Here is a 15,002-nt window from a genome sequence, read left to right as displayed (position 1 = left end):
CACCCCACCCCACACAACCCCACCCCACGTCACTCAACACCAGCCCACATGATATTCCACACCACTCCACATGTCACTCCACCCCACATGTCATTCCACTCCACCCCACATTTCACTCCACTCCACTCCACATGTGACTCCACTCCACCCCACCCCACATGTCAGTCCACTCCACCCCACGTCACTCCACTCCACCCCAACCAACATGTCACACCACACCACGTCACTCCACTCCACACAACCCCACATGCCCCTCCACTCAACCCCACATGCCACTCCACTCCACATCATCCCACATGCCACTCCACATCACCCCACATGCCACTCCACATGCCACCCCACATGCCACTCCACATCACCCCACATGCCACTCCACTCAACATCACCCCACATTCCACTCCACTCAACATCACCCCACATGCCACTCCACCACTCCACATCACCCCACACCACTCCACTCCACACAACCCCACATGCCACTCCACTCCACATCACCCCACATGCCACTCCACATCACCCCACATGCAACTCCACTCAACATCACCCCACATGCCACTCCACTCAACCCCATATGCCACTCCACTCCACATCACCCCACATGCCACTCCACATCACCCCACATGCCACTCCACATCACCCCACATGCCACTCCACTCAACATCACCCCACATGCCAAACCACTCAACCCCACATGCCACATGCCACTCCACATCACCCCACATGCCACTCCACATCACCCCACATGCCACTCCACATCACCCCACATGCCACCCCCATCACCCAACATGCCACTCCACATCACCCCACATGCCACTCCACATCACCCCACATGCCACTCCACATCACCCCACATGCCACTCCACATCACCCCACATGCCACTCCACCCCACATGCCACTCTACTCAACATCACCCCACATGCCACTCCACACAACCCCACATGCCACTCCACTCAACATCATGCCACTCCACTCAACATCACCCCACATGCCACTCCACTCAACATCACCCCACATGCCAAACCACTCAACCCCACATGCCACATGCCACTCCACATCACCCCACATGCCACTCCACTCCACTCCACCCCACGTCACTCCACTCCACCCCTCATGTCACACCACCCCACATCACCCCACTCCACCCCACATGTCACTTCACACCACCCAACATGTCACACCACACCACATCACTCAACCCCACGTCACTCCACACAACCCCAAATGTCATTCCACTCCACCCCACCCTACATGTCACTCCACTCCACCCCACATGCCACTCCACTCCACCCCTCATGTCACATCACCCCAGATGTCACTCCACTCCACCCCACGTCACTTCACACCACCCAACATATCGCACCACACCACGTCACTCCACCCCAAATGTCACTCCACTCTACCCGTTATGTCATTCCACTCCACCCCACATGTCACTCCACAACACCCCACATGTCACTCCACCACACCTCACATAACTCCACTCCACCCCACATTACCCCACGTCACACTACTCCAATCCACCCCAAATGTCACTTCACCCCACGTCACACCACTCCACTCCACATGCCACTCCATTCCACCCCACCCCACATGCCACTCCATTCCACACCACCCCACGTCACTCCACACCACCCCACATGTCTCTCCACCCAACATGACACCACTCCACCCCACATCACTCCACTCCACCCCTCATGTCACACAACTCCACTCCACCCCACATGTCACTTCACCCGACCCAACATGTCACACCACACAACACCACGTCACTCCACCCCACATGTCACTCCACACAACCCCACCCCACATGTCACTCCACACCAGCCCACATGTCATTCCACACCACTCCACAATTCACTCCACTCCACTCCACATGTTACTCCACTCCACTAAACCCCACATGTGACTCCACTCCACCCCAACCCACATGTCAGTCCACTCCACCCCACGTCACTCCACTCCACACCAACCAACATGTCACACCACACCACGTCACTCCACTCCACACAACCCCAAATGTCACTCCACTCCACCCCACATGTAACTCCACCACATCACACTACTCCACCCCAGACCACATGTCACTGCACCCCACCCCACATGTGACTCCACTCCACACCTCATGTCACTCCACCGCACCCCACACATCACTCCTCGACACACCACCCCACACGTCACTCCACCCAACACTACCCCACATGTCACTCCACACGTCACACCACTCCACTCCACCCCACATGTCACTACACTGCACCCCACATGTCACTCCACCGCTCCCTTAATGTCACCCCACCCCACATCACTCCACTCCACCCCAGACCACATGTCACTCCACCCCACCCCACATGTTTTTCCACCCCACTCCATACGTCACTCCACTGCACCCCACATGTAACTCCACCCCACACGTCACTCCACTGCACCCCACACCACCCACATGTCACACAACACTGCATGTCTCTCCACTCCACCCCAAGTCACACCACTACTCTCCACCACACATGTCACTCCACTCCACCCCACATGTAACCCCACTCCACATGTCACTCCACCCCACCCCACATGTCACTCTACCCAACCCCACATGTCACTCCACCCAACCCCACACTTCACTCCACCCCACTCCACATGCAACTCCACTCCACTCCACATGTAACTCCACTCCACACCTCATGTCACTCCACCCAACCCCACATGTCACTCCACCCAACCCCACACGTCACTCTACCCCACATTTCACTCCACCCAACCCCACATGTCACTCCACCCAACCCCACACGTCACACAACCCCACACGTCACTCCACCCCACATTTCACTCCACTCCACCCCACATGTCACACCACCCCACACGTCACTCCATTCCACCCCACATGTCACTCCACCCCACACGTCACTTCACACCACCCCACCCCATATCACACCAATCCACTCCACCCCACATGTCACTCCACTCCACCCTTACCCTACATCACTCCACTCTACACCACCCCACATGTCACTCCACTCTACACCACCCCACATGTCATTCCACTTCACTCCACCCCACATGTCGCTCCACTCCACACCACATGTCACCCAACTCCGCACCTCCACATGTCACTCCACCCCACATGTCACTCCACTCCACCCCACATGCCACTCCCCTCCACACCACCCCACATGTCACTCCACCCCACGTGTCACTCCACTCCACCCCACATGTCACACCTCTCCATCCCACATAACATCACACCCTACCCCACATGTCACTCCACCCCACCTCACATGTCAGTCCACCCTATATGTCACTCCACTCCACTCCACATGTCACACCTCTCCATCCCACATAACATCACACCCTACCTCACATGTCACGCCACCCCACCTCAACCCCATCAAACACCTTTGGGATGAATTGGAACACCGACTGCGAGCCAGGCCTAATCGCCCAACATCAGTGCCCGACCTCACTAATGCGAATAATGGAAGCAAGTCTCTGCAGCCATGTTCCAACATCAATTGGAAAGCCTTCCCAGAAGAGTCAAGGCTGTTATAGAAGCGCAGGGGGGAACCATCTCCACATTAATGCCCATGATTTTGGAATGACATGTTAGACGAGCAGGTGTCCAGTTCACATACTTTTGGTCATATAGTGTATGTGTGTGTGAGTGTGCTTGTGAGTGTGTGGGCCTACTTTTGCCTGTGTGTGTGGCCTCAGGGGAAACCAGGTGAGGTCTGCGGCTGGAGACAGCTCTGAGCGTGGCTCCATTCCCTGCCTGTATTTGATGAAGAGGCCTCATGCAACATTGATGTAAACCTCAAGGTCAACCAGAGTTCATCAAATCAAATGTTATTAGTCACATGCGCCGAATACAACCGGCGTAGACCTTACAGTGAAATGCTTACTTACGGGCCTCGAATCAACAATGCAGTTTTAAAAATACGGATAAGAATTCGAAATAAAAGTAATTAAAGAGCAGCAGTAAAATAACAATAGCGAGACTATATATGGGGGGTACCGGTACAGAGTCAATGTGCGGGGGCACCGGTTAGTTGAGGTAATATGTATATGGAGGTAGAGTTATTAAAGTGTCTATGCATAGATAATTACAACAGAGAGTACCAACGGTGTAAAAGAGGGGGAGAGGGAGAGGGTGGCAGGGCAATGCAAATAGTCTGGGTAGCCATTTGATTAGAGGTTCAGGAGTCTGACATGAGTCTGACAATTTGTAGGGCCTTCCTCTGACACCGCCTGGTATAGAGGTCCTGGAAGGCAGGAAGCTTGGCCCCAGGGATGTACTGGGCCGTTTGTACTACCCTCTCTAGTGCCTCGTGGTCGGAGGCCGAGCAGTTGCCGTAACAGGCAGTGATGCAACCAGTGCTCTCGATGGTGCACCTGTAGAACCTTTTGAGGATCTGAGGACCCATGGAAAAAATATTTTCAGTCTCCTGAGGGGGAATGGGTTTTGTCGTGCCCTTTTCACGACTGTCTTGGTGTGCTTGGACCATGTTAGTTTGTTGGTGATGTGGACACCAAGGTACTTGAAGCTCTCGACCTGCTCCACTGCAGCCCCATCGATGAGAATGGGGGCGTGCTCAGTCCTCTTTTTCCTGTAGTCCACAATTATCTCCTTTGTCTTGATCAAGTTGAGGGAGAGGTTGTTGTCCTAGCACCACACGGCCAGGTCTCTGATCTCTTCCCTATGGGCTGTCTCGTTGTTGTCGGTGATCAAGCCTACCACTGTTGTGTGATTGGCAAATTTAATGATGGTGTTGGAGTCGTGTCTGGCAGTGCAGTCATGAGTGAACAGGGAGTACAGTAAGACACTAAGTACACACCACTGAGGGGCCCCAGTGTTGAGGATCAGCATGACAGACGTGTTGTTGCCTACCCTTACCAGCTGGGGCGGCCCGTCAGGAAGACCAGGATCCAGTTGCAGAGGGAGGTGTTAGTCCCATGGTCCTAGTCCCAGGCTTAGTGATGAGCTTTGTGGGCACTATGGTGTTGAACGCTGAGCTGTAGTCAATGAACAGCATTCTCACATAGGTGTTCCTTTTGTCCAGCTGGGAAAGGGCAGTGTGGAGTGCGATTGGGATTGCGTCATCTGTGGATCTGTTGGGGCGGTATGCGAATTGGAGTGAGTCTAGGGTATCCTGGAGGATGCTGTTGATGTGAGCCATGACCAGCTTTCAAAGCACCAAATGGCTTAATGGCTACCGACATGAGTGCTATGGTCATCATTTAGGCAGGTTACCTTCGCTTTCTTGGGCACAGGGACTGTGGTGGTCTGCTTGAAACTGTAGGTACAGTGGTTCCTCCTTTAAAAGTTGTGAGCTTACGCCGGGGGACTTATAGGTCATTTGAGGTTTAGTACGGTACCCTTCATCACCACTTAATTTCTCCAAACCAGCGCAAGGGGGAGTTAGACCACTGATTATGCTTTTGGGTCCTACTGTGTCTCAAACTGACAATGAATGGGCGATATAAACCTAATTAGAAACTGATAATTGTGCACGACTTCAGTATTACTTACTAAAACTGTTGTTACACTAAGATTTTTATTATTTTATTTTGTTAGGATTATTTTGCCCTTACTGTAGTACTGTAGGCCACTCCTGACCGGTCATGTTGTATATCGCCTGAGTGGGCAGCAGTCTAAAATCTCTGTTGCTACAGATGCTGGTTCAATACCCGTGCCGGCCTCGGCTGCGAGACCCATGAGATGACTGTAGGTGTTTGGTTTTTCTCCCTCTAAAAACAGAAATAAATCATTCAAAGTAAAAAACTTTGGCTTTATTTACAAATGAGTAACATTGTCTCAACACATGTTCAACAATGGCCTTTATCTCGCTCATTTTACATTATTTGAAAATGAAATCATCTCCAAAATATTGTTATTTTCTAAAGAAAGCGATTATTATTATTAATTTAGAATTATATAAAAGCCTGTTGGATATTCTCACAGGATTTATTGTTAACCCTGTTATTAGCAGGACAATATATATTGGTCATGGCTCCCGAGTGGCTCACAATGGGACTGCCTTGCAGTTCTCCAGGTGTATCCACTGAAAGCACGCAAGGTTCAAGGCACAAGGTCAGGGGGCACGGGATGGGCCGCAAAGCCACGCACAGAAGACCGACCTAGCCCATTGGGAAGGAAGGAGGGGGGGGGCAACACTTTAATAAGGGGCATTGTGCTAACAATGGCGCTGATTAGGGAAACATTCCTGCTGTTCTGTTCTTAGTGACAGTCTGCAGGTTCAAACTAAAACAATGCAACTAATAATGGCATCTTTATGCTTTCATTAATAAAATTATTATAAAAATACTACTTTCAAAATGCCGATGTTTATTTAGTTATGGCTCCATAACAAATTACTATGTGTTAGCTGGTGGCATTTTGAAAACAGGTTTTCAAACACTTGTAGCCCGATTAGCAGGACAGTAGACTCTTTATAGCCCGGCTACTGTAGGTGTGAACATCCCCCTACCTGCAATGTATTCGATGCTTAAGTACTCTGAAGTGTTACATTTATAACGCAAAACAGCAGTACAGTATTTTCTTCATCAACATCTTTATGCTCTCGTTAATAAAATAATGATAAAAATACTCTTTCAAAATGCTGATGTTTATTTAGTTATGAATCCGTAACGAATTACTGTGGGAATAAATATCACGGAATGAAACAGATTGTTGCTTACTGGAAAATACTCTTTCAAACACATGGTCACTTTGTACAGTGCCATTATTTCTATTAGCAGGGCTATATTTTTGCCTTTATAGGCGGTGCACAATTGGCCCAGCGGTTCTCTCCCTCTAAAAACAGAAATGTTTTTGCCTTTACAAATATTATTTTGGCCTTCATTCAGATTACAATCGCTCTTTCATTTTTTTGTAAATGAAATATAACCTCCAAAATATTATTATATATTATCAGTCATATAGCCGGCACCTACGTAAAGCTGAGTGACTCACACATTCATGGCTTTGGATCAAAATAAATAAGTAGCAACATTCTTTCTTTAATAAATAAATGTTTTGGTTATCCTGACCTGGACCCATTATGGGCTATTAGCAGAACAATTTACCTTTACCAACAACTCTGTATTTTGATACTTTGGATGGGAGGCTCCGGAGTGGATGAGGGCTCCCACAGTGCAAAATATGGTGCTACAGATGCAGGTTCGAGAAACTTGCCAGCCGACACCGGGAAACCCATGAGGTGGCTTTTGGTTTTAATTTAGAATCCTCAAATCCTCTATATGTAATTATTTGCGGAGAGTCACATCATGTTTTTCGATATACCCTAGGCCTACCGTAGGCGACATGAGTCTCACTTTTGTTGAGTAATGTGCTGTTAAAAGTGGTGTAGGTTGTTGTGTCTTTGAAGACTGTTAATTTATAAAATCAGTTCTCTGTAATTATTATTAATTATTATACACACCTATGTGAGAATGTTGTTCATTGACTACAGCTCAGCGTTCAACACCATAGTACCCTCAAAGCTCATCACCAAGCTAAGGATCCTGGGACTAAACACCTCCCTCTGCAACTGGATCCTGGACTTCCTGACAGGCCGCCCCCAGGTGGTGAGGGTAGGTAGCAAGACATCCGCCACGCTGATCCTCAACACTGGAGCTCCCCAGGGGTGCGTGCTCAGTCCCCTCCTGTACTCCCTGTTCACCCACGACTCCAACACCATCATTAAGTTTGCTGACGACACAACAGTGGTAGGCTTGATCACCGACAACGACGAGACAGCCTATAGGGAGGAGGTCAGAGACCTGGCCGGGTGGTTCCAGAATAACAACCTATCCCTCAATGTAACCAAGACTAAGGAGATGATTGTGGACTACAGGAAAAGGAGCACCGAGCACGTCCCCATTCTCATCGATGGGGCTGTAGTGGAGCAGGTTGAGATCTTCAAGTACCTTGGTGTCCACATCAACAACAAACTAGATTGGTGCAAACACACCAAGACAGTCGTGAAGAGGGCACGACAAAGTCTATTCCCCCTCAGAAAACTAAAAAGATTTGGCATGGGTCCTGAGATCCTCAAAAGGTTCTACAGCTGCAACATCGAGGGCATCCTGACCGGTTGCATCACTGCCTGGTACGGCAATTGCTTGGCCTCCGACGGCAAGGCACTTCAGAGGGTAGTGCGTACGGCCCAGTACATCACTGGGGCAAAGCTGCCTGGCATCCAGGACCTCTAAACCAGGCGGTGTCAGAGGAAGGCCCTAAAAATTGTCAAAGACCCCAGCCACCCCAGTCCTACTAGGACAGACTGTTCTCTCTACTACCACAAGGCAAGCGGTACCGGAGTGCCAAGTCTAGGACAAAAAGGCTTCTCAACAGTTTTTACCCCCAAGCCATAAGACTCCTGAACAGGTAACCAATGGTTACCCAGACTATTTGCATTGTGTCCTACTCTCTGTTCATCATATATGCACAGTCACTTTAACGATACCTACATGTACATACTACCTCAATAAGCCTGACTAATGTCTGCATATAACCTTGCTACTCTTTTTTCAAATGTCTTTCTACTGTTGTTTTATTTCTTTACTTACCCCCCCCCCCCCCCCCCACACACACACACACACACACACACATACCTTTTTTTTGGCACCATTGGTTAGAGCCTGTAAGTAAGCATTTCACTGTAAAGTTTACACCTGTTGTATTCGGCGCACGTGACAAATAAACTTTGATTTGATTTGAGGAAAAAGATTCTTCCAGTCCGTAGTGAGTAATCCCAGTTCTGATGTCCAGAAGATATATTTGGTCATAATAGATGGTAGCAGCAACATTATGTACAAAATAAGTAAAAAGACAAGTTACAAACAACGCAAAAAAAATGAACATAATATCCCAATTTATTACGGGCATGTAAAACGTCAGCCATCCTCTTCGGCTATAGGTTTCAGGATTTTCAGGCTGCTTACCACTCTCTCCCAAAATACATCATCCAGAAAGATCCTCTTGATGGGAAGAGTCCATATCGGCAGACTGTGATATGGCCATTTCTTGGAGGGACTCCTTCCCGTCCAGGAGCCTCTCAAACATGATGACAACACCATCCCAAGGGGTGTTGCTGGGTAGCTTCAATGTGCTGCTCTTATTCTTCTCACTTTGCTTGATGAGGTAGATTGCAGCTATAACTTGCTGACTCTTCACATACCTAACCATTTCATTGGCTCTCTTGTAGAGTATATTCATTCTTTCAGTGCCATGATGTCCTTGAGGAGCAGATTCAATGCATGAGCAGCACAGCCAATGGGTGTGATGTGAGGTAGAACTCCTCCACTTTAGACCAAGTAGCCTTCATGTTCACAGCATTGTCATTCACCAGTGCAAATACCTTCTGGGTCCAAGGTCATTGATGACTGCCTTCAGCTCATATGCAATGTAGAGAATGGTGTGTCTGTCCCTTGTGTCTGTGCTCGTGTATAATACAGGTTGAGGGGTGGAGATGATGTAGTTAGTCATTCCTTGCCAACGAACATTCGACCACCCATCAGAGATGATTTGCTTGACCTTGACCGCTATGATTTGCTTGACCTTCACTTGAACTCTGAATCTGTGAACCAGTTGCATACACAGCTCGAGCAAGACATTCATCAGCATTTCTCTGACTACGTTCCTCCATTGAGTAAAAACAAATCTGATTGCAGGAGGATGATGAGCTGTTGCTATCGATAAGGTGTCTGATTCATCATTTTCACCTCGAAGAGAAGTAGAGGTTGCTTGTTGTGAACTTACCAGAAAGCATGTAGTCCTTGGCTCAGACAGTGTAGTAGTGTGGGCTCAATAGCATCTCATTAGTGTGCAAGATCTTGAGTTCAGCTGTACATGTGATGGAAGAGTTCACTGCACATGTGATGGAAGAATGCACTGTGCCTTGCAGAGGGTTGCAATTCCATTGAATTGTGGATAGTTTAACCAAAATATGCCACAAGATCTAGAATTGCCTTGTGTATCCCACAAAAAAAAGGTTCACTGTTATAAGCTAACTTTTTTGATGAATTTAAGCAAATCCCCCAAATTCCAGGGCTTAACTTCCCATGGAAGAATCCCGGAAATTTACCAAAAAGTTTCCTACCCTTTGCAACCCTAGTCCTCATTAGTCCGGAGCTGGCAACAGGTTTGAGGGCACAGACTTCTATACAGGTCACAGCATGCTGCTTGCAACAATCTTATACTCTCACAGTAAAAAGATGTCTAATTTAATGTTTTTGCCTCCATATTTGAGGTTTTGCTCACAACCTCACAGGTGATGAGAACCATTTTACTGACTGTTAGAGAGATACACATCACTGCATATGATGATGATGATGTCGGTGACGACTCAAATACAATATGACTATGCTAACATGGATAATTCATGTTTTGGATAGTGGATGGCAAAGGATAGTTATGTCCGCATGGGGTTTAATTGGTGGAGTGATAATAACATCTCAGTGTGATGACTGCTTGGTAATTTGTGTGATTTCAATTATATTGGTTCAGGTTAAATAACTCCACATCTTCTTGTTTTGTAGTGAAATTACACTAGCTGCATCACTGTGGTCTATCCTTGTTCTTTACTCTTACTCTCATGGAATGGGTGTTCTATATGTGACGGGAGTTTCATGCCTTCACCCTCAGGGGGGTTTCATACCAGGCCTTTTCTGGTGGCTACTTAGTGGTGGCAGGTGAGGGGTGTCTCTGACAACTTGTCCCACTGTTCAGGCTTGCAGTTTAAGGTGTTGCTGCTACTGCTGCTAGATGGGGTGGCTGGCATAGTGACTGGCTGTGTCGTGCATAGACACCATCACACCCAGCAGAGGAAGAGCTCAGCCATCTGCTCCAGGGGTGTCTGATCTGCTCAGCCTGCCTACTGTCCTCTCCCATTAACTTCAGATTCTGGGGTGGCTGCGAATATAATTAGCCACCAGACCACCTCTCCTTCTCCCCCTCTCCACTTTATTATAAATCAAATCAAATCTAATTTTATTGGTCACATATACATATTTAGTAGATGTTATTGAAGGTGTAGCGAAATGCTTGGGTTCCTAGCTCCAACAGTGCAGTAGTATCTAACAATTTACAACAATACACACAAATCTAAAAGTAAAAGAATGGAATTAAGAAATATATAAATATTAGCACGAGATGACACGTGAGATCCTCCTTCTATAGACTGTATACCTATGGTAACATGATGTATCAACAGAGCAGTTTGGAACATGTAGAAACAAGCTGTTTTTTTAAAGCAATTGAGATTCAATAAGTCATCAAACTCCCTAGTTTTTTGCATTCATATTTGTGCGCCCACGAAACATAGGCTTCATCACACACTGTAACTTCAAACATTTTTAAAATAATTTTGGTATCTGGAATGATGACAAAATATGTCTGATTAAGTGAAAACCACACTGTGATAGATGAATAATGCAGTCAACAACATGAAAGACAGCTATATCTTTTGTAGTCTGTCAGGCGGGAGTCTGGGGAGAGTCATGGCTGGTTTTAAGGCTGTGTGAAGAATAATTTTCTCTGCTCGTTAGTTTACTGAAAAGGGGAAAAATAATATTGATTTTTTTTTGCTCATCATTGGAATTGTCATTTCACTGTCCCAGAATGGCATTGTTCAAGCTAGCTGGCTCAAAGTCTCATCCTAATCATTCACAATTACTTGCTTTCTTAAGTGGAAAATAATCCATACTTATCATGCCTCTCAGCTTCGTTAATTTTCCTTTTTCATTTTAGGTTTCTGTCTCACTGTGGAAAAACAAAAAATTAGTTTTCCTATTTGTAAATTGTTTATTGCAGCAAATCATTAGTACTAAACCATCCAAAACATTTTATATTTTACTTTATTTGACCTCACTCAGTGTATATCCCTGTATTTATCTTAGCTGGTGATTGGTGTTTTTGGACAACTTGAAAATATTATTTGTTTTGAGCTATGACTCAAAACAAATAATATATTTTATATCATTTTATATCATAATTATTTTATATCATTAATGTGAGATGTGAAGTACATTTTTTTCCATAATTCAATTATGTACAATAGAAACAAATAGGCCAGTCTTTGAAATGCCAAGGCAGCTAGCTAGGCTAACCCAATACACTATGAAAAGTCTCATGCTAAAAACACCAACAATTACAGGGTGATTATATCCAATATCTTTCATTTGATTCAATTGTCTTTATCATGAGGGAATCATAAAGATTCAAACTAATGTTTTGATATTTCCTATCTCTTGGTGTTCACAGAATAATGGTCACCTGCACCCATCAAATCGATCCATATGATAAATGTTTGTGAGTGTGCATCTCCAGAGGCCCGGCTGCTGATTGTGTTTGCGTCTTTCCAGATGGTCGCTTAACGGAACACTCATTGATCTGGGGAGTGACTACCGGCGTCACATGTCTGGAGGCAACCTGATCATTAACAGTCTGGACAGGGACCAAGACACAGGGATATACCAGTGCACTGCCTTCAACACATGGGGGATCATCCTCAGCTGCCGAGCCACTCTACAATTTGCATGTAAGTGATTGGGCTATTTTTAACACATCTGTGTGTGACTGTGTGAGTATTGTTGCTGTGGCCTTAGCATTCTGATTTCTTGTTTGGTTTGCTTCAAATATATATTTTTAAGGGTTAATTGAATGAAATGTCAGATGCAACAAAATGGGTAAGGCAGCTTCTGACTCCATTGATTCTCATTAGTCGCTGTGTTTCCAGGTTTGACAGCATCTGAGCTCACTCGGTATTGACTGATACTTTGCAAATCTATGCCAGCGTCTGCGTTCTGGAAAGGAAAACAACACAAATAAAGCTTAAGACTTTGCAAACCAGACACAATCATTTTTATGAATATGAAGCTTTGGCATGATTCTCTACCATATAGAGAGCCAACAGACAGACAGTGTAGAGACACCTCTCCCCTCTCACTGTTCATGCCGTCTCACTATTGATCATGTCCTAGAGATAGAGAGCCTTTCCTTCCCCTTAAGAGATTGACTGCCTTTACCCTCATGGGCTGGATAATGAATCTCACTTGTGGGTCCTAGGTGAGGAGGGAAGCTGCTTGATATTTATTGTCTAGTAGGGGAATGCACAGAGGAGGTATTGGCGATACATGAAGGTTGCTGCATAGGCTGCTAGCTTTTCCTTGTAATGAAGAAGCTGCCATAGACAAGGATGGCTTGCTTCCTCCATTTCCTGTCTCCACAATTCAACCGCCATTTTGATGATGTGTTTCTTTTTTGTGATGTGTTATGGCCATCAACTTCATCCTATTTATATTGAATTTCTGAACAACTAACACAACTGGATAAGTTGGATAAGATACCTCTCTATATATATTTTTCTGACTTCCCTCCCGACACATTCTTGTTGGCTCTCAGAGTTGGAGTCTGTGCAGAGGAGACATATTAGCCTAGAGGAAGCACTCATTCTGCTACAGACAGGGTAGAGCCAGCCTGCAGAGTGCTGCATTTTAGCACCAGTCCCTGCTGTGACTTTCTGTGTGAGGAGAGAGGAGAATAGGAGGGCCTCCTCTCCCTACCTTAACTGATTACTACCTTTCAATACCAACCCCCACTGTTTGAAATTAATATTACCGTCATGATCAGCTGCAGCTGTGTGGTTATGCTTTCCAACCAGCCTGCTCCACCTGTCTGTAGATAGCCTAGCTAGCCTACCTCCTCCTGCTTTAGAATCAGCAGCTTGGCTGAGAGTTGTAGTTCTCCACTGCTCTGTTGGAAGATGGCCACTCACCGCGTGGCCTGAACAGAATCCTGCTATGACTTGGCCGTGTTGGATTTCACCACGGTCATCAGAGACTGGCTCATTAATCTTCCCTTCGCTCTCCCACTCCCCTCTATAATCCTTCTCTTTTCCCAATTTGTCTTAACGGGCACATTGACTTTCTTTTGTTTGTGTTCGGGGCCTGACTGCAGGGCTGCCAGCCCAAGGGTGCGGAGTCATTAGGCACAGGGGTACAGTGGTTTGCCCATCACTCACTGAAACAGAGTAACGTTTCATCATCCCAGGTACAAGCTCAGTCTGTCAGCTTTTTCCCCTTTCATTTGCAGGGATGAATTGCGCCCAGAGTATCAATGGGGAAGCTAAGTGCAAGATTACACTGCATTTAATAATGATGTTGGTTATTGCTCTTGGCACTGAATCCTGTTTTTCGTCATGTGCTCTGTGTTTGTTCAGTTCTTCCAGTTTCCTCTTCTCTCTATTATCCCTTTGCAAGTTAATCTCCTGCTGCTATCATAACAACTGTGTGTTGTGAGGTATACATCACACACTCAAGTCCATCAATAATGTTCAATGTTACAGTTGCCTTTCAAAGTATTGTATAGCATTGGGTGTGTTCTAAAGCAATCGATCACTGTACCTGTGAATGGATTCCTGCACCACATGGATTTTAGAGCTCTGAAGAAACCAATATAACGGATGCATGTGGTGGTGAAACTCAAACCACAGTGGGAAACACATTGGCTGATACTGATTGAGTTGTCAGCTGTATTTAGGCATACTCATGTTAGTGCTTACTGTCCATTATGCTTTATTATGCATATTCATCCATTCTGTAGTAACACTAAAGCTGGATTTTTGTGTTGATTAGACCTAGATAACTTCAAGACCCAAACTGCACGGAGTGCTGTGAATGTCCGAGAGGGACAAGGAGTGGTTTTGTTATGTGGACCACCCATGCATTCTGGAGGTATGTTTTTTCCTTATTAGAGATATCTATGAATAACTGGAAAGGTACCGCTCTTCTGTATCCCATTAAAATCTTTGATTTAAGTATTATATACAGAAGTTATTCAGGGTGTTCACAATATGTTTATTCATAACACCGTATTTGTTAGCCCTCAAAGCAATCATTCCAGCTAGCAACCTCAAATGAAACTTATTGCACACAGATGTCTGCAGAATAAAGCCGTGCGTGATTGGCCTCTGTTTGTTTTTCATTCTGAACTATTTCCTTCAATTAGAGACAA

General features: G+C 46.1%; 1 protein-coding gene across 2 annotated transcripts in view; it reads left to right on the top strand.

The window, feature by feature from the left end:
* Nucleotides 1-15,002, top strand: part of LOC139371293 (contactin-3-like) — an 81,943-nt gene that overhangs the window by 25,706 nt on the left and 41,235 nt on the right. For both annotated transcript variants that reach the window (XR_011627218.1, XM_071111591.1), the window contains exons 4-5: nt 12,353-12,528; nt 14,624-14,722. Coding sequence is in view for 1 of the 2 variants with exons in the window: in XM_071111591.1 (XP_070967692.1) it covers nt 12,353-12,528; nt 14,624-14,722 (275 nt within the window). In the remaining variant the exon portion in view is untranslated. The remainder of the gene's footprint in view (nt 1-12,352; nt 12,529-14,623; nt 14,723-15,002) is intronic.

Source organism: Oncorhynchus clarkii, chromosome 17, assembly GCF_045791955.1.
Source record: "Oncorhynchus clarkii lewisi isolate Uvic-CL-2024 chromosome 17, UVic_Ocla_1.0, whole genome shotgun sequence".
In the NCBI taxonomy this organism is placed as follows: domain Eukaryota; kingdom Metazoa; phylum Chordata; class Actinopteri; order Salmoniformes; family Salmonidae; genus Oncorhynchus; species Oncorhynchus clarkii.
The sequence above is the reverse complement of the archived record's forward strand: the minus strand, read 5'-3'. Positions and strand labels throughout refer to the sequence as shown.